Here is a 20,773-nt window from a genome sequence, read left to right as displayed (position 1 = left end):
GCATGCTGCAGTCCATGGGATCGCAAAGAGTCGGACACAACTGAGTGACTGAACTGAACTCAACTGAATAATAATGAAACATATGTATGGAAAGTAAATGAATTATCTATTTAATTCTCACACCAGTCCTATGAGGTGGTATTTTATCTTTTTTTTTTTTTGAGTATAAAAAAATTGAATTAGCGAGGATAAGCAGCTTGCCCAAAGTCACACAGTTTATGAGTAGTTTTCATGCTAACACCTTGGTTGAATCTCCCTTTTCCTCCTCAGGCATTACCTTCCTTTCAGGTCATATCTGAATATGGCAGACTGCCATTCTTTATCAGCCTCATGCTGGGCTTTGGGTTGAAGCCAGAAATTTTATGAGCAACTGTGGCTCTCAAGGGCAGGGATTGGGAAAGTAAGTGTCTGAGGAAAAACCCGAGGAGGAGGATGCTAGTTGTTGGGTTCTCTTGGGGTCTCTTTATACAGTCTGTTTCAATCAGAACAATTTTGATAACCTCAAATCAGTAACAAATTTCAGTGTTGGAACCTTGCAACAAATTAGGCATTGTATGTTTGTACACAGAATGTACTCAATAAATGTTATTTTAATTTAATTATACTGAACCATCTCATTTATGGTTCTGGAAACTGAGACCCTGAGATTAAGTGACAGTGGCCGGACCAGAATGTAACCTCCTGATTACTTTATAATTGCATTTGTAAACAGTTAACTCCTTTAACTGAAACAAGACTGAGAGTTGATTAACTATTTGCAGAAAGCTTATGGAACTGATTCATATGCCATCTCTTTAGCAGCAGTTGATATCTCAATAGAAAGGACAATTTTTCAGTTGAAGAAATTATGGCTTTTGTTACACCAGGGGGTATGGTGTTCTAATGCTTTGAATATGGCATTGGGAGTTGAGTGACTCAGATCTCTTATAATGACAGGAGGAAAGCTGAGCTTTCTGAAAACTTAATGCTAAAATTTTCACCCTGGCTGTAATATCTGGACTCGAGTAAATATTTGTTAAGTGTATGTCAGCAGAAGGTCTACATAATACAGTAGTATTAGTGTTTTCGTTACACTGTAAATAGAGATAGGCAAATTATTCAATAAATATTCTAAGTGATACCCATTTGAGCACATTAAAATTTTTTGAGTGATATTTAAATAATAAAACAGAAGTTTGGCTTTAGTTAATTAGTGCTTTAATTTGTCCTTTCTCTTTGTACAAAAACCACAAACAAATTTTACATCAGAGAAATAAGGGTATTAGATTTTTTATGTCTCTTCAGAATTGCCCAGCTATAACCTGCTTAATAGTCTTTCTAATTATCTCTCTCCTTGTACCTTTATGAGTCTCTAGTGTTAATTTTCCCTTCCTTGCTTCTATCATTCTCAGTCTTTTCTCTGTCCTACTTATCTTTCCTTTTCAGTTTCTATTCTTTCATCCTTCTTGCTTGCTAAGTCGCTTCAGTTGTATCCGACTCTTTGCGACCCTATGGACCAGACTTCTCTGTCTGTGGGATTCTCCAGGTAGGAATACTGGAGTGGGCTGCCATTTCCTTCTCCTGGGAATCTTCCCAACTCAGGGATCTATCCCTGAGTAAGTCACATTTTGTATGTTGGCCTTTGTCACTTTTTTTTTTTTAGAAAAAGAAATAAATATAAGTATAAATATAAAATACTCATAAATATAAAAGAATTAACTTGTCAGTTCCTATGTGATGCTTTCAAATTCAATTAATATATGTAGATCAGTAATTCTCAATATATGGAAGTGCCTTGTTACTTTAGAAGTGTATGTCCTAAGTTGAGAATTCACTGTGTTGAAAAAAAGAATTCGTGAGAATGGGCTACATATGTGAATGATACAGAGGTAGAAAGAATTGAGAACCATTGATCATGGAAAAATCACCTCTTCTGAGATTCAGTGGCCCTCAATCCAAGTGGGAATACATGGAAGACTCTTTGACTTCTGCAGTATGATTTCATTTTACTGCTCATTCACCTAAAAAGTATACAGAGCAGCTAGATCTTCTCTCATTCACAGTGCAAACCATAGCTACATTTGGCACTTGCTGATGATCTCTGTTTTGAAGAGTCTGTACTATAGACTGAAAAATGTAGATAATTGATACTCAGGATGTTCCCTCTAAAGAAAACTAACGATTTATTTTTTTTAGGTTTTTCAAGTGTGATTCCTGGATCAGTTGCAATGATTAGAAAGCCATCTATAACTCAGATTTGTTATTGGTAATTTTTATCAAAGTTGTAAAAGTTTAACAAACTTTTGATGGGCACCCACTGCTCCGCTCATTGCTGTGGAAACAAAAATAAGATGTGACTGTTACCACTGAGGCACTTATAGTCTGGTTGAAGAAAAAGACCCATAAATAGATAAGTTTAGTAAAATACAGTAAATGCAGTACAGCCATCCCTGGGTGTTGGGGGTAGGATGGGGATTGGTTACAGGACTCCCTGTTGAGACCAATATCCTTAGATGCTCAGATACCCTTACAGGTGCCCCATCATTGTTTGAACCTGTGGATTCAGACCCTATGGATCAGGCAGGCCAACTTTAGTAAGATGAGAACAGGGCATAATGTGAGCTGACTAAAAGGAACTTGGTTTGGCCTGAAAAGTTAGGGAAGACATTTTGAAAATTATGCCTCTGAGTTCAGTCTTGATTAATGCTATTATTTAGCTGGAAATGTTTGGACACTACCATAAGAGATCCCTTCCAGGCAGAAGAAAGCTTCAGGTGATGGGAAACCACATTATGTGTGCAATAAAATATACATTGTTCATCTGTAAGGGTGGGAAATGAGATGAGAGAGAATACAGAGGTTGAATAATGGAGGGCCTTTTACGTCATGCCGATTTTGTATTTTCTGATTTAATCAAAGGTTGGCGTAAGAGATATTTTACAGTTGTGTTAAAAGTATCTTCTTGGAAATGATTTATTTTATTCAGGGTATTTTTTGTATAAAAGATTTAGGAGATAAATTGTTTACACAGCTTAGGAAAACGTATGTCTATTAATGATGTAACCCTTAATTTTTTTTCCATATTTGTGCTGCCCCCTACCTCACCCTTTATTTTGAGCAGGGTAAGGCTGTTTTTCATTTACCTATTGCTTTAGCTTAAGTGTTCTGATCTAAGGCATGTTTACTACCCTACTCCAACCACTGACTTTTCTGTTCCTGTTTCTGTTATAGCCCATATTCTGCTTTCCTCTCATGTGTCTGTGTCCACGTACTTATTTTCTCCTAGAACATAAATTCCTCAAAGTTAGGAGGCATGTCTGTTTCATCTTCTTAAGTTTGGTCATGTAGTGAGTACTTAGTAAATATTTGAATGAATGAATAGCTAATCAATTTTTGCTTCATTTTACTTGCACTATTTTTAACTTCTAAAATTAATTTTTTTGGTAGATGAATGAATAGAGTAGATATAAATGGTATACAAATGTACTAGAGATATGGTCATGTATCTAATCTCTAAAATCATCAGTTTCTTAATGCATGAAGAGGACATGATATTATACTAATAGCTACCATTTATTGAATGTTTACAATATTCTGAGTATTTAAAGCTTTCCCTCTAATCGACCTTTCTTAGTGCCATTGTGTATGTTATTCTTTGTTTGAAAGGTACTTTGATCAAAACTTCTGCTGGCTGCATTTTCCTTATCATTTAGATCTCAGCTCAGGCTCAAGTATTACCCCTTCAGATATTCGTGTAGCTGAAGTAGGCCCTTTTCTCTCTCTCTTTCCTGGAAGTGATTTTGTTATATATTGAGGCAGTGTTAGTCTTTCTATCATCATGCTCTAATGGTACTTTGTACACACCACTATTAGTAATTTTTAAAATGCTTTCTTATAAATATGGTCTTTTAAATTCTTTGTCACCTCTAGAGTGTGAGTTCCTAAGGGGCAGATGGTGTTTTATTATTTTTTGAGCTCCCAGTGCCTACCATGTAGCAAGTGTTAGGTAAATATTTATTTAATGAGCAGGAATTTCTTAGAAATATTCGATTTAGAGACAAAAAATGTATTCTTGTTTTTAAAATCTGTTAATGGAAGTTATAATTGGTGATATAGGGGTGGATAAATGTGCAGAAAAGAGTTAACATAACAAACTTCAGACTTCTGTCCTTAGAAGAGCCTGTTGGCAAGGTTGGCCTTTGGCTGGTATTGGTAAACTTAGATTTTAGGAGGGTTGGCACATTCCCTAACTGAGAAGAGTGACTAACTGTGGCCTGAACTGTTTGTACTACAGGATGGTTTATCCTGAACACCTGCTTTTCTCCTGGCTTCTGAAATTTTGGTACATGCTCAGCATAGGTACTTACGACCAGCCTCAGAAAAAACTTCAGGCACAGAGTCTCTCATGAGCTTTCCTGGTAGATAGTATTTCACACATAGTATCACAGCTCATTACTGGAGGGATTAAGTGCACTTCCCTGGCGGCTCAGATGGTAAAGAATCGGCCTGCGATGCGGGAGACCTGGGTTCAGTCCCTGGGTTGGGAAGATTCCCTGGAGGAGGGGGCATGGCAACCCACTCTAGTATTCTTGCCTGGAGAATCCCCATGGACAAAGGAGCCTGGCGGGCTATAGTTCATGGGGTCGCAAAGATACGGACTCGGCAGAGTGACTCAGCACTGAGCACCTGGAGGGGAGTCCACTGGGAGTGGAGTCCTGGAAGTTTCTGCTTTCTTTCTGCCAGACTCCACCCAGTGTGTCTTTCCCCTTTGCTGATTTGTCTTTGTATCCTTTCACGGTCACTAGTAAATCATGTGTTCAGTAACTATATGCTGATTTCTCTGAGTCCTCCTAGGAAATCATTGAACCTGGAGTTGATCTTGAAAACCTCTGACATAATAGGATAGATGAATTTGTTTCTATTTCTAATTGGGAAGAAGACAGTAGGTGATAAATAAATAAGAAAAATGTGAAGAACTAATGATGCTTGATTGGTTTGGGTAGCTGCTTTAGATTAGGTGGTCAGCAAAAATTTCTCTGAGGAAGTGACATTTAAATTGAGATCTGAATGACAAGAGAAAGTCAGCCATTGCAGTATGGGCAAAGGGCATTTCAGGAGGGAGGCCAGGTGGTACAGAGTCTCAGATGTGAAAGTATGCCTGATGATTTTGAAGAAGTAAAAGGGAGGACAGATGACCAAAGGGCAGGGGACAAGCAACTTAGTAGTACAACAGATGTGGACAGGTAGCCAGGGGGATATCATGTTACTTCCTGTAAGCCACAGTGAGGGCCTTCTTCTTTTTGAAGACTTTGAAGAGTTCTAAGCTGGAGAGACAAAGATTTGGTTCATGATTTCAAAATGCCACAGCAGCTGGATACATGTGGAATGGAGTTCAGTAGAGCATGGATAGAATCAGGAAGATCATTTGGGAGACCCTCATAGTAAGATCTGTTAAAATGTTAGAGGTTAGAGTTAGAGTTGTATTTGGAAAGGGAGAAAAGTAGATAGATTTGAGATAATGTTTTGGAGGTGGTGTGCACAGGGTTGGGTAATTAAATGTAGGTGATGAGGGTAAAAGGTTTCGAGAACAACTTGTAGATTTGCAGTTTGAGCAACTGAATAGATAGTGATATCATTTATGAAAACACTGGAGAGAAGATCCAACCAGTCCATCCTAAAGGAGATCAGTCCTGAGCGTTCATCGGAAGGACTGATGCTGAAGCTGAAACTCTAATACTTTGGCCACCTGATGCGAAGAACTGACTCATTTGAAAAGATCCTGATACTGGGAAAGATTGAAGGCAGGAGGAGAAGGGGATGACAGAGGATGAGATGGTAGGATGGCATCACTGACTCAGTGAACATGAGTTTGAGTAAACTCTGGGAGTTGGCGATGGACAGGGAGGCCTGGCAAGCTGCAGTCCATGGGGTCACAAAGAGTCGGACACGACTGAGCGACTGAACTGAACTGAGCTGAACTGAAGAGGGATAGGAAATCAGACAAATACAAGTATTTGTTGTCTTTGGAGAAATGTATACTTAGGTCTTCTGTCCATTTTTTGATTAGGTTGTTTGTTTTTTTACTATTGAGCAGCATGAGCTGTTTGTAAATTCTGGAGACTAGTCTTTTGTTGGTTGCATCATTTGCAAATATTTTCTCCCATTCTGTCAGTTATCTTTTCATTCTGTCTATGGTTTCCTTTGATGTGCAAAATCTTTTGAGTTTAACTAGTTCCTATTTGTTTATTTTTGTTTTCACTTCCACTACTCTAGGAGATGGCTCAGAAAAGATATTGCTGCAATTTATGATATCAAAGAGTGTTCTGCCTATGTTTTCCTCTAAGAGTTTTATAGTATCTGGTCTTATGTTTGTATTTCATATCCATTTTGAGTTTATTTTTGTGTATGGTGTTAAAGAATGTTCTAATTTCACTTTTTAAATATATAGCAGTCCAGTTTTCCCAGCACCATTTATTGAAGAGACTTTCTTTCCTCCATTGTATAGTCTTTGCCTCCTTTGTCATGGATTAATTGAACATGGGTGTGTAGGTTTATTTCTGGGCTTTATATCCTGTCCCATTGATTTGTATTTCTATTTTTGTGCCAACACCGTAATGTTTTGATGACTGTAGCTTTGTAGTATAGTCTGAAGTCAAAGAACCTGATTCTTCTAGCTCTGATTTTCTTTCTTAAGATTGCTTTCATTGTTTGTGATCTTTTGTGTCTCTATACAAATGTTGCCAGCCAAACTGCCCAGTAGTTTGATAGGGAGGAATACAGTGATGACTAGAACACAGTTTCTAACAAAAGTGAGTAAGTTAGTCTAGAAAGGAAGGCAGACGAGTATTCAGGACATCACAGGAAGATGTGTGATCATGGGCCACATAGAGAATGTTAGCGGGCCCAAGAGATGGAACTTAAATTCCAAAAATTTGAGTTTTTCTCAAAAATCTGTTATTTTCTATTGCTTTCATAAATATTTTTTTATGACTTTTGAATTTTAAAATCCTTGTGTGTATATCATCTATACTGGAGTGGGTTGCCTTGCCCTCCTCCAGGGGATCTTCCCAAGCCAGGGATCGAACCCAGGTCTCCTGCATTGCAGGCGGATTCTTTACCATCTGAGCCACCAGGAAAGCCCATATTAAAAGCTAACCTAGGTCTATTTTGTCAATTTCTGCTTTTCCCCCTATTGTGTTCTATACTTGGCAATCTCTTCATATACTTAATATGCTTTCTCTTAAAGAGAACCATTTCCTCCAGATTTTGTCACCCCTCCTTATTTTGGTTACACTTATCCATCTCTCTTTCTCCCTCCGTCCTTCTCTTCCTCTCCTCATACATACACACAGAGAGACACATGTGTGTATATATGTACACACTCATGTATGTGTTCATAAGTGTGCACATATACATGTTATATATGTATACATATATACAGATAGGTGGATGGATATTCAGTCTTCATCATGTCTAGTTACCTAATTTTCTCAGTAACTCAACTAAATTTATATTCTGAAGTATAGTCTCTCAGTGGAATATATAAACCCAACTGCAGACATGAACCTGATTTCACTGTTACTTCTTCGACTGCCTGATTTCATATGGCTTCTTTTGCTAGTTTTGTGGGCATTTTCCCTTCCTTTTTTATTTATTTGTGAGTATTTTCCCTTTCAGTTACATTCTTGGTTGAAGAGGGTGGTCTGCTCAGAGGACTCTTGAATATGTTGTGTACCACATGGTAGACGTCAGTGTGTTCCCTTTCTACCATAAGTTAGATTTGACCTAGCCTGATGAATTCTTTCTTCTCTTGCTATTCTTTGTTTCTAATTATCTCCAATTCTTGCTTAATTTTTCCCTCTAATTGAATAGCTACCTTAAAAAAGTCATTCTTTGAATGTGTTTTAAAACCATTTTTTATTAAATCATATGTTCTTTTTAAAAAATCTGCCAGATGCTGTTTTCCTCTTTTATTACCTCAGTTTATTTTGCAAAGAGTCATAGATAATACATTCAGATAGACATTACTCAAATTTCTTATTCTAGGACTCTGCTAACCTCTACAAATACATCAAGTTTTATACACTAAATATCTACAGTTTTTGTATGTCACTCATACATGCATACATACAGTTTTAAAAATAGGAAAATGGAAGTAAAATTGAAATGCATTTCCAAAGAACTGAAATTCAAAGTGTAAATACATAACTTAATAAATCCTAAGTCATTAATATCCCAGAAAAATGTAAAATGTAACAGTTTGCTTAACATTGTTAATTGTCCTTCATGTCAGGTGTATTGGTTGCCCTAGTTCTCTTGAGTGTGGTTGACAGGTTTCAGCAATTAATGATACATTTTTATTAATCACTTAAGCTTAGGAACTACAGGGATTATGAATTTTAAACTTGTAATTAGATTCAAAATGACAGTGATGATAATTTAGTTGGAAAGAAGCAAGCAATTTGTGGTTTCTACTTGAATCTTTTCTCTATCGTAAATCAACTTGCTTGGACAGTGGGAAATGTTAGAACATTTCAGAAACTAAGGAATATATTTTGTTTTACATTAATGATTCACACTTGCACATAAGCTTCTTTGTAAAACAAGTATATTCTGATTGTGTGATGTGAAAAGTGAAAGATTATATTATATTCAAAGTCATTAAAATGTGGCTGTAGGTTTTGGCCATCAAAATGACATTCTTTACAACTATTTAATCAAAGTGGCACTAGTGGTATAGAATCCAGATGCCAGTGCAGAAGACAAAAGAGACGTGGGTTTGATCCCTGGGTTAGAAATATCCCTTGGAGTAGGAAATGGCGACCCACTCCAGTATTCTTGCCTGGAGAATCCCATGGACAGAAGAGCCTGGGGGACTACAATCCTTAGGGTCTCAAAGAGTCGGACATGACTGAAGTGACTTAGCAGGCAGCACGCAATCAAAATGAATCACTTTTTTACCACTCCAGGTTGGCAGATGTCATTGTACAGACCTGTTTCTACACATTTTGCACAGTTACTAAAGTTTTTTGTTTTTTTCTCCCCAGTGTGTTTAGAAGAATATTTTTAGCAACCTGTGATCGCCTGTATTTCTTTCAACAAATATTTATTACTTACTAAGAAAGACTAAAATTAAGGGGAAAAATATCTGAAAACCCTCAGTAGTCACATTTTATCTGTGCTTACTTTTCAGCTTTTTATTTTATGAGTAATTCTTTAGTAGAAAAGAAAATGAGATTTTTGTGCTTATTTGTCCCTAATTTTGTTATTTATTTTTAATTTTATTTGAAAAAAGTATTTTGTATATCTGTGTCTGTACTTTTTTCCCTTTTATGATTTTTGTTGATACTAGTTCTGAAAATTTCCTTTTATGATTAGGATGAAAAACATCACTAATAGAAACACAATTCTTTTTCAAAGCAGGGAGTGGTGCTAAAGTTAAGAAGCTAAATTATTTTGATTGCAGCATCATACATATTTATTTTGTTTGATCTAAACATTTACATCTATTATAACTTCTTTTGGCATTGTACAATTGATTTCTGCTCTCTGCATACTAGAAATCAGCGGCTAAAACAGAACAAACCTGGAATCCTTTTTAAGTTACTTTTAAGTGCTTTGAAAGTAGGCAGCTAAGGGCTCAATAACAATAAGAATAAAAATGATAGCTGACACTTGAGTGCTGTTGTGTGGCAGGCACCCTGTGTACCTCAAATACATTTTTATTTAATTTTTACCATGCTACCTGATTGATATTTCCATTTCACTGATGTTTAAAGAAAGTAGTAGTCCTACAGTATGAATCCAGTGACATCTGAAATGCTCTTCATGGTCCTGCTTTCTAAAGGACGTCAGTAACTGCAGGGAAATTGAAATCGATGAGAAAAATGTTCATAAGGAAGTGAAATTATGCATATTAAGAAAAGTCTCTGCCAAATCCTGGTGTGTAGGTTAAGCAGAGTCTGTCAGAGACCTCTCCTAAAGTTAAGCTTTATAGAGGAAGATGAAACTGTTACCTACAAATTCCCTCAACTAACTCTCTTAACATTGTCATATTTCTCCAAAGCCTCCCCTGCAGTCAAAATAGGAATTGTCCTCCTCCTCAATCAGTACTCCGAAACCTGGGCAGTTTCATGTCTTTACAGAAAATTTGCCTGATTTCTCATCTTTCTTGCTCCAGGGTTTTCCTTCCCAATTGCCTTATATGTATGAACAGTATTCTCAAAATAAAGCAGCAACAAAGTAATCCTTCCATTCATTCCACAGTCCAGTGTTATGTGCTGCAGTTTACTATATGAAGGCAAATAAGATACAATCACAGCCCTGGCAGAGCTTGGACTTCAAGAGAAGGACATGAATGTTACAGATATTAAATATATGACTAAATAATGTAAACAGGCATGGTTTTTAAAAAATTTATTATTTTTGACTGCACTGGATCTTCATTGCTGCACGTAGGCTTTCACTAGTCGCAGTGAGTGAGGGCTGCTTTCTAGTTGCAGTGCACGGGCTCCTTATTGTGGTGGCTTCTCTTGTTGGGTTCCAGGGCAGGCAGCGTTCAGTAGTTGGTAGTGCGTGTGCTTAATTGCCCCACCGCATGTGGAATCTTGAGCAGGGATTGAACCCACGTTCCTTGCATTGGCAGGCAAATTCCTAAACCACTGAACCACCAGGGAGTCAACAGGCATGTTTTCACGGAAGTCTTAAAGATATTATTGTAGGAGTCTATTTTGTTTGTTTGTTTATTCAGTCAGTCATGTCCGACTTTTTGTGACCCTTTGGACGATAGCCAACCAGGCTCCTCTGTCCATGGGATTGCCCAGACAAGAATACTGGAGTGGGTTGCCATTTCCTTCTCCAGGGGATCTTCCCAACCCAGAGATCAAACCCACATTTCCTGGGTCTCTTGCATTGAATGTGGATTCTTTACCCACTGAGCTGCTGCGGAAGCCCCCTAACTTACTTGGCTAAATCTTACTTTTCATCCAAATATTTGGCTCCCGATCTTCTGTTGTTTCTGTCTTAATTGTTCATCAGCGGTTTGGTTTTACTTCAGTGTGCCCATTTTCTTTCCTTCTCCTTGGAGTTCTCCATTGCTAACATAGTTGCTTACAGTTCTGATTTCCTTTTTTGGTGGACAGTAACTTGGGAGAGTGTCAAGAAGACAAGATATTGTTGCTATCATTCATGGTTTTATGACATAGCAGTAGGGGTTGGTAATAATAAAATAGGTTTTTGTTTCATATAGCACAGGGGTCATTTAAAAGATTAAAATCCTTTCCCTGTGCTTTTTATAGTTATACATAACTTATTTTATTTATTTATTTATTTATTTATTTATTTATTTATTTTAATATTTATTTATTTATTTATTTGGTTGCCCTGGGTCTTAGTTGAGGCATGTGGGATCTAGTTCCCTGACCAGGGAGCGAGCCTGGGTCCCCTGCATTGGGAGCCCAGAGCTTTAGCCATTGGACTACCAGGGAAGTCCCACATAACTTATTTTAAAAGATAAAAGTATTACAGAAATATAAAACTTAGAACTGAAAGATACATTCCCTAAATATTTATTGAGTGCCTACTATGTGATAAGATTCTATTAGTTATTGAAACGTAATTGCTGTTAAATTGAAACGTAATTTTGGTGTATATTCTTACAGCTATTTTTAAATATCTTTGTAATCATATAAGGAATAATATTTACTAAAATAAAACCATACTTAAAATTACTCTTTTATTTCTTTCCATCACAGTATATTTTGGATGATTTTCATGTTAGCATATAAAGGTTCACCAATTCTTTTAAACTGCTGGATAGTATTGACTGGATAGACCATAATTTAGTTAATAAAACTCCTATTGATAGATTCCTGATAGTTTTCAGTTTCTTATTTTCACAAACAATGATATAATGAAAATCCTTTAACATATTTTTTTGGTATATCTGTTTCTGGATCATAAATTTCTAGAAGTGAAGTTACTAGACCAAATGGTATATTCATCTTAGAATCTTAATAAATTAAAGATTGCTTGTTTAGGTATCAACCTTCCTGTTGCCTGTTTTATCAACACCAGATATTATTATTATTTATACTGTCTGCCAGTCTAATTGATGAATATGGTTCATTGTTTTAATTTGCATTGAAAAATTATTAATGAGATGGGGTTTCTTTTTTGACTAGTTGTATTTTATGTATTTTTCCCTGTACTATGTTCCTGTCCTTGGCCCAATTTTCTGTTGGACTGCTCTTTATTTTGGTATGTTACATAAAATAGTCCTGTCATATGTTAGAATTTTTTTTGCTAAATATATACTGTAAATATAGTTTTTTTAAATATATACTGTACCTTCATGGAAGTTTTAAATTTATAGGTAGTCATATTTTTTATTCTCTCTTAAAGCATCTTGGTTTTGTTTCATGCTTAGGGATTCCTTTCCCAGCAAGAACAATAAGAGTCCAAAAGATTCTCAATATCAGTAGAACCTTTTGAGTTTTTTCATATTCATGATTAAGTATGTCCATCAGTGTTTGTTTCCTTGTTTCTTTTATTGTGTTCTTAGATTTTGATCTCCCAACTTAGCATGTACAACTTCATCAAATAATTTGGCATTTTGGTGTATTATTATTTACTGTGTGTCAACTTAGAGTATAATGTGTGATCATCTTGGACCCTGCTTAATTGAATATCAACTTATAAATACTTATGTTTGGTACTAATTAGTAAGAAGGGTGACCAGAAGTCTGTTTGCCTGAGATAGTGTAAGTTTAACCTGTTTTCTAGTGTAATTTTTAATAGTGTCCCTTTTCACTGCTGATGTTAAACAAAACCAGCCAGTTATTTTATCAGCAGAATAAATTTGTTTTGTAATAGGAGAGAATTGCAATTTGGGACAAGCAAACAACAGTAAATGATAGGCATATCTGGAGAATGGAGGAGAGGGGCTTGCTTTCATAGAGAAAAGGAAGAAATTGGGGAGGGCTGCTGGGGTTCTTCACTGACTGCAGGTGGCTAGCAGCTTGTCCTTGCTGGGTGGGGAGGAAATCTTCCTTCCTGTTAGTGCCTGTAAGCTGCCACGAATGATAGATGTGTGAGAATTGCCCCTTCAGGGTTTCCTGACTTCATTTTAAATGAGATTTCCTTTATTCATATTCATATTACTCTCAGAAGTGCCTTTTTTTAGTTAAAAAATTATAAGGATTATAAGGCATAGTTTTTCATGTTAGGCTATTTTATTTTATTTTTTTTAATTTTTTTTTATTTTATAAATTTATTTATTTTAGTTGGGGGCTAATTACTTTACAATATTGTAATAGTTTTTGCCATACATTGACACGAATCAGCCATGGGTTTACATGTGTTCCCCTTCCTGGACCCCCCACCCACCTCCCTCCCCATCCCAACCCTCTGGGTCATCCCATTGCCCCGGCCCTGAGCCCTTGTCTCATGCATCGAACATGGAATGGTGTTCTGTTTCACATATGACAATATACATGTTTCAATGCTATTCTCCCAGAACGTCCCACCCTCACCTTCTCCCTCAGAGTCCATAAGACTGGACTTTATTCCTCCAATATTTAGTAATACTTCATTTGCTTTAGCTTTAAAAGAAACAAAACCTCTCACTTCTGCGTGAGGTAATTTCTAGAGCAGTGATGTTAGCATATAGCCTCTTAACCTTCATGCCCGATAGCTAGAATAATACTTGCTTTTAGAATAAAATGTCCATCATCATTCTTGTTTATCTGATGTTGTCCTGAAAATGATGAAGCATTTGTTTGTGTGTGTGTATACAGTTTGTTTATATTTTGCTAAATATGTGATAAAATCTTTTCAGGTAGATATAAGCACATCTTTTAAACCTCACCAAATAAATCTTCATTTATCACATTAATTTTTGGTGTTGAATATATCCACTGGTGTGAACGAGTTTCTTCTTGGATCACTGGATTTGTCACATGCTAAGCAATATTGTTTTAACACAGATCTCCTGTGAGATTCACTTAATGGCAATTCCTATTATATTGTAACAGCATTGGTGAAACCTTGGTACTTGCTATCAGCCAGACAGATTTTTATCTAGCCTATTTTATCATTGAATCAGTACTTCTCCAGCCTTTTCTTAGGTAGCACTGTGTCAAAAGCTTTGTTATAATGTAGGTGAATTGTGCCCATTACATTTCCTTTCTCTACCAAGTCTGTTACCGTTCAAAAGGTTTATAGAGTTAACTTATTTTCACTACTGATTGTAAACTATAACACAAGCTGTCTTATTCTTTCTAAAACTATTATTTGACATTTTGCAATGTTTTATGAAGTTGCCATTTTAAAAGATGAAAGTTTCATCTCTGGGAGACACTGAAGACATGGATTCGATCCCTGGGTTGAGAAAGATCCCCTGGAGCAGGAAATGGCAACCCACTCTAATATACTTTTCTGTAGAATCCCACGGACAGTAAAAAATATCTTGTACTTTTCAGTATATCTTTTAAATATTTTTTTTAGATTTCTGGTTGTGTATTTGTATCATAATATAAATGTTTTTCAGTGTTATATATTGATATATATGTCTGATTCTTTAGTATTTATTTCTCATCAAATATTAATATTAATGACTATAATATAAAATGTGTAAATGATTTTAATAAAAAAAAAGAACTTCCCAGGTGGTGCAGTGGTAAAGAATCTGCCTGTAATGTAAGAGACACCGGAGATGGGGATTTGATCCCTGGGTTGAGAAAGATATCCTGGAGCAGGAAATGGCAACCCACTCTAGTATGCTTGTCTGTAGAATCCCACGGACAGCGGAGCCTGGTGGCCCTCAGTCCATAGGGTCTCAAAGAGTAGGACACGACTGAGTGACTGAATACACACACACACAATATTTGAGAATACTAAACTGATGAATAAAACACTAAATAGGAATTTCTAACCATGTTACCATTAGCTTTTAAATTTTACTTCCTTTGGGTAAAGATATTTATTTATAGGTATTTTCAGTTTCATACCATGTAAACTGTGGACAAGAATTTTAATAAAAACTTTGTGCTTTGAAAATATTTATTTTGGCACTGAAATAAAATATATTATTGAAGTTAATACTGTTATTTTTGCAGTGGTGTAATATAAGCAGAAGTATTTGTTTTATTAGAAACAGTCATGCTTGTTTTATAACACATAAATATAGAAAGTACTATATGATATAATGTTTGTTGTTTTTGTGTTTCTTCTGCAGAGAGTGATAATGAACTCTCAAGTGGAACAGGTGATGTGTCTAAGGATTGTCCTGAGAAGATCCTGTATTCTTGGGGAGAATTGCTAGGAAGATGGTAAAAATTTATTTTTCTTATTAAAAATTTTATATTTACATGATTGTTAATCTGTTGTATTAATTAAAAACTGTATGTTTATGTATCTTTCTATTGAGATAACTTAGGGAGTAAATATAGATAGTCATCTATGTGCTGAGCCCTCAACAACTCCAGTGTTCGGCAGTTGGAAAGATGAGTAGGGAAGATCGTGCAAAGGAGTCCCAGAAAGCACAACCATTAGGGTCGGAGGAGAGTCAAGGTAAACACAAGTGAGCAAGTCTATCAAGAAGGAAGTGCTCAGCTGCTGAAAGATCAGGTTGGAGGAAGCCTGAGAATTTCATTGGGTCCAGCAGTTTGAATGTTCTGGTGACTCACACAAGAAACTATCCATAGAGAGGGAGGAATGAAAGCCTGGTTGGACTTTATCTAAGAGGAGAGGTAATCATCAGGTATAGATAGATAACTCTTGAGAGAAGTTTTGCTATAAAGCGGTGATAAGAAATAAGGACATATTAGTAAGTGAATGTGCGTTGAGAGATAATTTGAGAAATTCTAGAAATTAGGATGATCAGTATAGCATGTACATTGTGTGTTGCTGGACGTGACTTGCAGAGAGAAAAAATTTGATTATGCCAGAGGAAGAGGACACAATTGCAAGGGAAGCTGATGAACGGGCAGGAAGAGATGGGACTTGTTAAGTGATGGAGTTGCAGTTAGAAGCATGATCATGCTGCAAGTCAATGACAGAGCCAGGGTTTGAATCTAGGCAGTCTGGCTCCAAAGGCAGGACTTTTAAACCAGTTGGACAGGCTGCCATTTCTATAATGTACATAGATTTATGGATTCATTATTATGGATGCATGTAGAAGGTTTAGTAAGAGAGAGAATAGACTCAAAAAATTGATACTCTTTCCAGTCTCCTCAGTTCAGTTCAGTCACTCAGTTGTGTCCGACTCTGCGACCCAATGAACCACAGCACGCCAGGCCTCCCTGTCCATCACCAACTCCCAGAGTTTACCCAAACTCATGTCCATCGAGTCGGTGATGCCATCCAACCATCTCATCCTCTGCCGTCCCCTTCTCCTCCCACCCTCAATCTTTCCCAGCATCAGGGTCTTTTCCAGTGAGTCAACTCTTCGCGTCAGGTGGCCAAAGTATTGGAGTGTCAGCTTCAACATCAGTCCTTCCAATGAACACTCAGGACTGATCTCCTTTAGGATGGACTGGTTGGATCTCCTTTCATTCCAAGGGACTCTAAAGAATCTTCTCCAACAACACAGTTCAAAAGCATCAATTCTTCGGCACTTAGCTTTCTTCACTGTCCAACTCTGACATCCATACATGACCACTGGAAAAACCACAACCTTGACTAGACAGATCTTTGTTGACAAAGTAATGTCTCTGCTTTTAAATATGCTGTCTAGGTTGGTCATAACTTTCCTTCCAAGGAGTAAGCGTCTTTTAATTTCATGGCTGAAATCACCATCTGCAGTGGTTTTGGAGCCCCCAAAAATAAAGTCAGCCACTGTTTCCACTGTTCCCCATCTATTTGCCATGAAATGATGGGACCGGATGCCATGATCTTAGTTTTCTGAATGTTGAGCTTTAAGCCAGCTTCTTCACTCTTCTCTCTCACTTTCATCAAGAGGCTCTCTAGTTCTTCTTCACTTTCTTCCATAAGGGTGGTGTCATCTGCATATCTGAGGTTATTGATATTTCTCCTGGCAATCTTGATTCTACCTTGTGCTTCCTCCAGCTCAGCATTTCTCATGATGTACTCTGCATATAAGTTAAATAAGCAGGGTAACAATATATAGCCTTGATGTACTCCTTTTCCTATTTGGAACCAGTCTGTTGTTCATGTCCAGTTCTAACTGTTGCTTCCTGACCTGCATACAAGTTTCTCAAAAGGCAGGTCAGGCGGTCTGGTATTCCCATCGCTTTCAGAATTTTCCACAGTTTATTGTGCCACACAGTCAAAGGCTTTGGCATAGTCAATAAAGCAGAAATAGATGTTTTTCTGGAACTCTTTTGCTTTTCCGGTGATCCAACGCATGTTGGCAGTTTGATCTCTGGTTTCTGGTCTTCCTTTTCTAAAACCAGCTTGAACATCTGAAAGTTCACGGTTCTTGTATAACCGTGTAGTACATGTAGTATGTTTAACATGTAGTATATTCAATTACTTTGAATTACTCTTATATTATTCATTATAAATTCAGAAATCTTTGCATTTAATTTCATGAGAAATGAGCTTAGCCCTTGGCACACTGTTGTTTTTAGTTAGTTTTATTTTATACTAAGAGTTCAGAAACTCACCTAGCCCTCAAATCATATATGTTTTTCCTATGCAAAAGTATGTTGTTGCTGCTGTTGTTCAGTTGCCCAGCCGTGTCCGACTCTTTGCAACCCCATGGACTGCAGCATGCCAGGCCTCCCTGTCCCTCACCATCTCCTGAATTTTTCCCAAGTTCATGTCCATTGCATCAGTGATCAGAATCAAATAATAAAATTACAAACAAGATGCTTTTATGAAACTGCTCCTGGCTCTCTTTGGTGCACCATTCCTTTGCTAATTTAAATACAGTTGGAGAGTGAAGAATAGGCAGCTGGAAGGAAACCCATGTGTCATGTAGTTTACTCAAGTGTAAGTCTCCTTAGGAATAGTTAATAACCTTTCTACTTGACATATTTTTTTAAATCAACTCTTTTTTTTGAATTCTTTTTTTTTTTTTTTTTTTTTTTATGGGGGCTGTGCTAGGTCTCATTGCTGCAACGGCTTTTCTCTAGTTGCCGTGAGCAGGAGCTGCTCTCCAGTTATGGTGTGCAGACTTCTTATTGTGGTAACCTCTTTTGTTATGGGGCACGGCCTCTAGAGCACAGGCTCAATAATTGTGGCACGTGGGCTTAGTTGCTCAGTGGCATGTGAGACCTTCCCAGACCAGGGATCTAACCCCTGTATCCTGCATTGATAGGCAGATTTTTTACCACTGAGTCACCAAAGAAGCCTCTACTTGAAGTATTTTGTGGAGCATATTTGGCTATGGTGTTTTTCCAAATTAATTTATTTTTTAATTGAAGTCCACTGGAGAAATTTAAAGACTTGAAATGACTTTTTTTGTGTGTGTATGATTATAAAAGGATTCAAGATCATTGTAAATATTTCAAACAGTATACAAAAATAAAAGGAATACTTTCTCTTAATTCCATTGCATAGATATTTTGGTCTTCATTCTTCCATATTCTTTCCCTATGCATGTCCAAAGCAGGTTTCAGAATAGTATGTGTTAAGGAGAGAGTGTGAGAGAGAGAATGTGTATTTAAAATAATACCATATATGCTATTTTGAAACCTGCTGTTTTTCACTTAGCAGCATAATTAGGTTCTTTAATGGTTCCATGGCATGTTAAATTGTGTAAGCTCTACCTCTTTTTACTCTGTTTTGCTTCAAGCCTGTCAGTATCGTCAGCTTAGGTTCTCTAACTCAACAATATAAAAGTTTTCCCTTAAGAGGCTGAAAGAAGGCAGAATGGTCATAAATTTGATGGTTTATTAAAGATATTAATGGGATGAGTTTACTTGAACTTTCGAGTTACGAAGTTGTTACAGTTTTTCCGAGATAGTCGGGTTATGAGAGTATGGGGAAAGCTTGGAACATATTTTCAAATGAAGGACATGCCAAAACTGAGGTCTGGGTTGCATTTGGAAGAGTGTAAAGATAGAGAAGTAGGTAAAGTAGGCAGGAGGCCAATTTTAGAAAATAGACATATGGTTTCTATGACTTCACAGGTTCAAAACCTGAAGCCAAAACCTGGGATGTTAGACCAAACCACAGTACATCTTTAAAGTTTGGATGGTTACCTTAAGGATCAACTCTTAACGAGGTTAAAGGTGAGCAGCAAATAAAAGTAGAGATAAAGTCTGAACAAAAAGGTGTGGAACATAGCTCCAGGTCCAAGCTAGGCATAAGCTGGGAACTACAATTCAGTTTCAGTTCATTTGGGCAGATTACCAGAGTCGTATACCTGCTGTGTGATCACTGGCTTCACAACTTTGCATTTGTCTTTGTTCAGGTTCTAAGCACCCTTGGAAATGGGTGAAGCTGCTGAGTGTATGTGGCTGGGGAGTTGGATAGGTCATATGAGGTTTGTAGGAAAGGGCTAGGTTCTTCCTTTCGTGAGCACTTTGGATAATGATTTAGAGGTATAGTCAAAGTGTAATAGGCCTCTTTTCTGATCCACTCTCAGCATCCCTAGCCCCCAGCCCTTGCCGCACACACCATACACTCATCTCAGGGGATTCAAATGGCTCTTTTATGCCTTGAAATGCTGCCTGGGAATATACAGTTAACATATTGATTAGAGAAGGAAATGGCAACCCACTCCAGTGTTCTTGCCTGGAGAATCCCAGGGACGGCGGAGCCTGGTTGGTTACCGTCTATGGGGTCGCACAGAGTCGGACACGACTGAAGCGACTTAGCAGCAGCATTCATTATTATGAGTAAGTTCATAGAATGGTTAAAAAGTAAATGAGAGGAAGGAAAAACTTTCCTTGTGTATGGGATAACGTGGTTCACTAATAAGGAAGATGCAATCAAGAAAAAAAGTTGAAGATGTTACTAAACTTCAACACTACTATTATTATTTCATGCCGCTCCCTGCCATTTTTCCTCCTGATTCAGTCTTACACTGTTTTAAAAATATAAACTCACTAATGTATTTTCCATAACAGCAGCAGGTCAGTAGTGGTGAAGGGAGTATGAATGGTTTATTTTCTTATTTTCTCAGGCACAATAACCTTGGTGCACGACCAAAGGGGCTATCCACTCTGGTGAAGAGTGGTATTCCTGAAGCATTGAGGGCAGAGGTATGGCAATTATTAGCAGGCTGCCATGACAACCAGGTGATGCTGGATAGGTACCGACTTCTTATCACAAAGGTAGGAGCTCTTTTCATGTTACTCTCATGTGACAGTATATTAATTAAATCCTGTTTTCATAGCTCCAATGAGTCGTAAATGCTTTGAACTTTTTGAAAAGCTATACTGCATCGTTGGGTGAATATGTCTGCCTTTTGTTCTGAACACTAGTTGAATAGTGATAAACAATGGACTGTAGTCATCTATGAACACTTAATGCCTTGACTTTCATTTTTTTCATTTTAGTGATATAACTATTTACTAAGTTGGAATATACTTATATTTCATGTACTTTCAATTAGCCTTTCTTATTGTGTGAGATGTGTATACAGTTGTACACAGTGTAATTGTACTCTAGTATAATTGTAAAGTCAAATTAACTTGAAATTATGACTGTCTGTGCTTATGTAACCTTACATGTAGATGATGTGGATAGTTTCCCAGATCCTTATCCTGTCAGGAGCCTCTGGTTCCAATGTAAATTCCTCTGCTTATGTCCAAAAAACTGATTTTAGAACATGGGTAATCCTGGCTCCTAGGTTTTCTTCTTAGGTCTTAACCTCACAATT

General features: G+C 37.1%; 1 protein-coding gene across 12 annotated transcripts in view; it reads left to right on the top strand.

Annotated features, from left to right (window-relative positions):
* Positions 1-20,773, top strand: part of RABGAP1L (RAB GTPase activating protein 1 like) — a 652,518-nt gene that overhangs the window by 180,858 nt on the left and 450,887 nt on the right. For all 12 annotated transcript variants that reach the window (XM_081493701.1, XM_081493699.1, XM_081493697.1 and 9 more), the window contains exons 12-13: positions 15,215-15,308; positions 20,075-20,225. In XM_081493701.1, coding sequence (XP_081349827.1) covers positions 15,215-15,308; positions 20,075-20,225 — 245 coding nt within the window. The remainder of the gene's footprint in view (positions 1-15,214; positions 15,309-20,074; positions 20,226-20,773) is intronic.

The sequence above is a fragment of the Giraffa tippelskirchi genome, chromosome 5 (assembly GCF_054371585.1).
Source record: "Giraffa tippelskirchi isolate mGirTip1 chromosome 5, T2T-mGirTip1v1.2.pri, whole genome shotgun sequence".
Taxonomy (NCBI): domain Eukaryota; kingdom Metazoa; phylum Chordata; class Mammalia; order Artiodactyla; family Giraffidae; genus Giraffa; species Giraffa tippelskirchi.
Note: the sequence above shows the minus strand (reverse complement) of the source record. Positions and strands in the feature narration are given on the sequence as shown.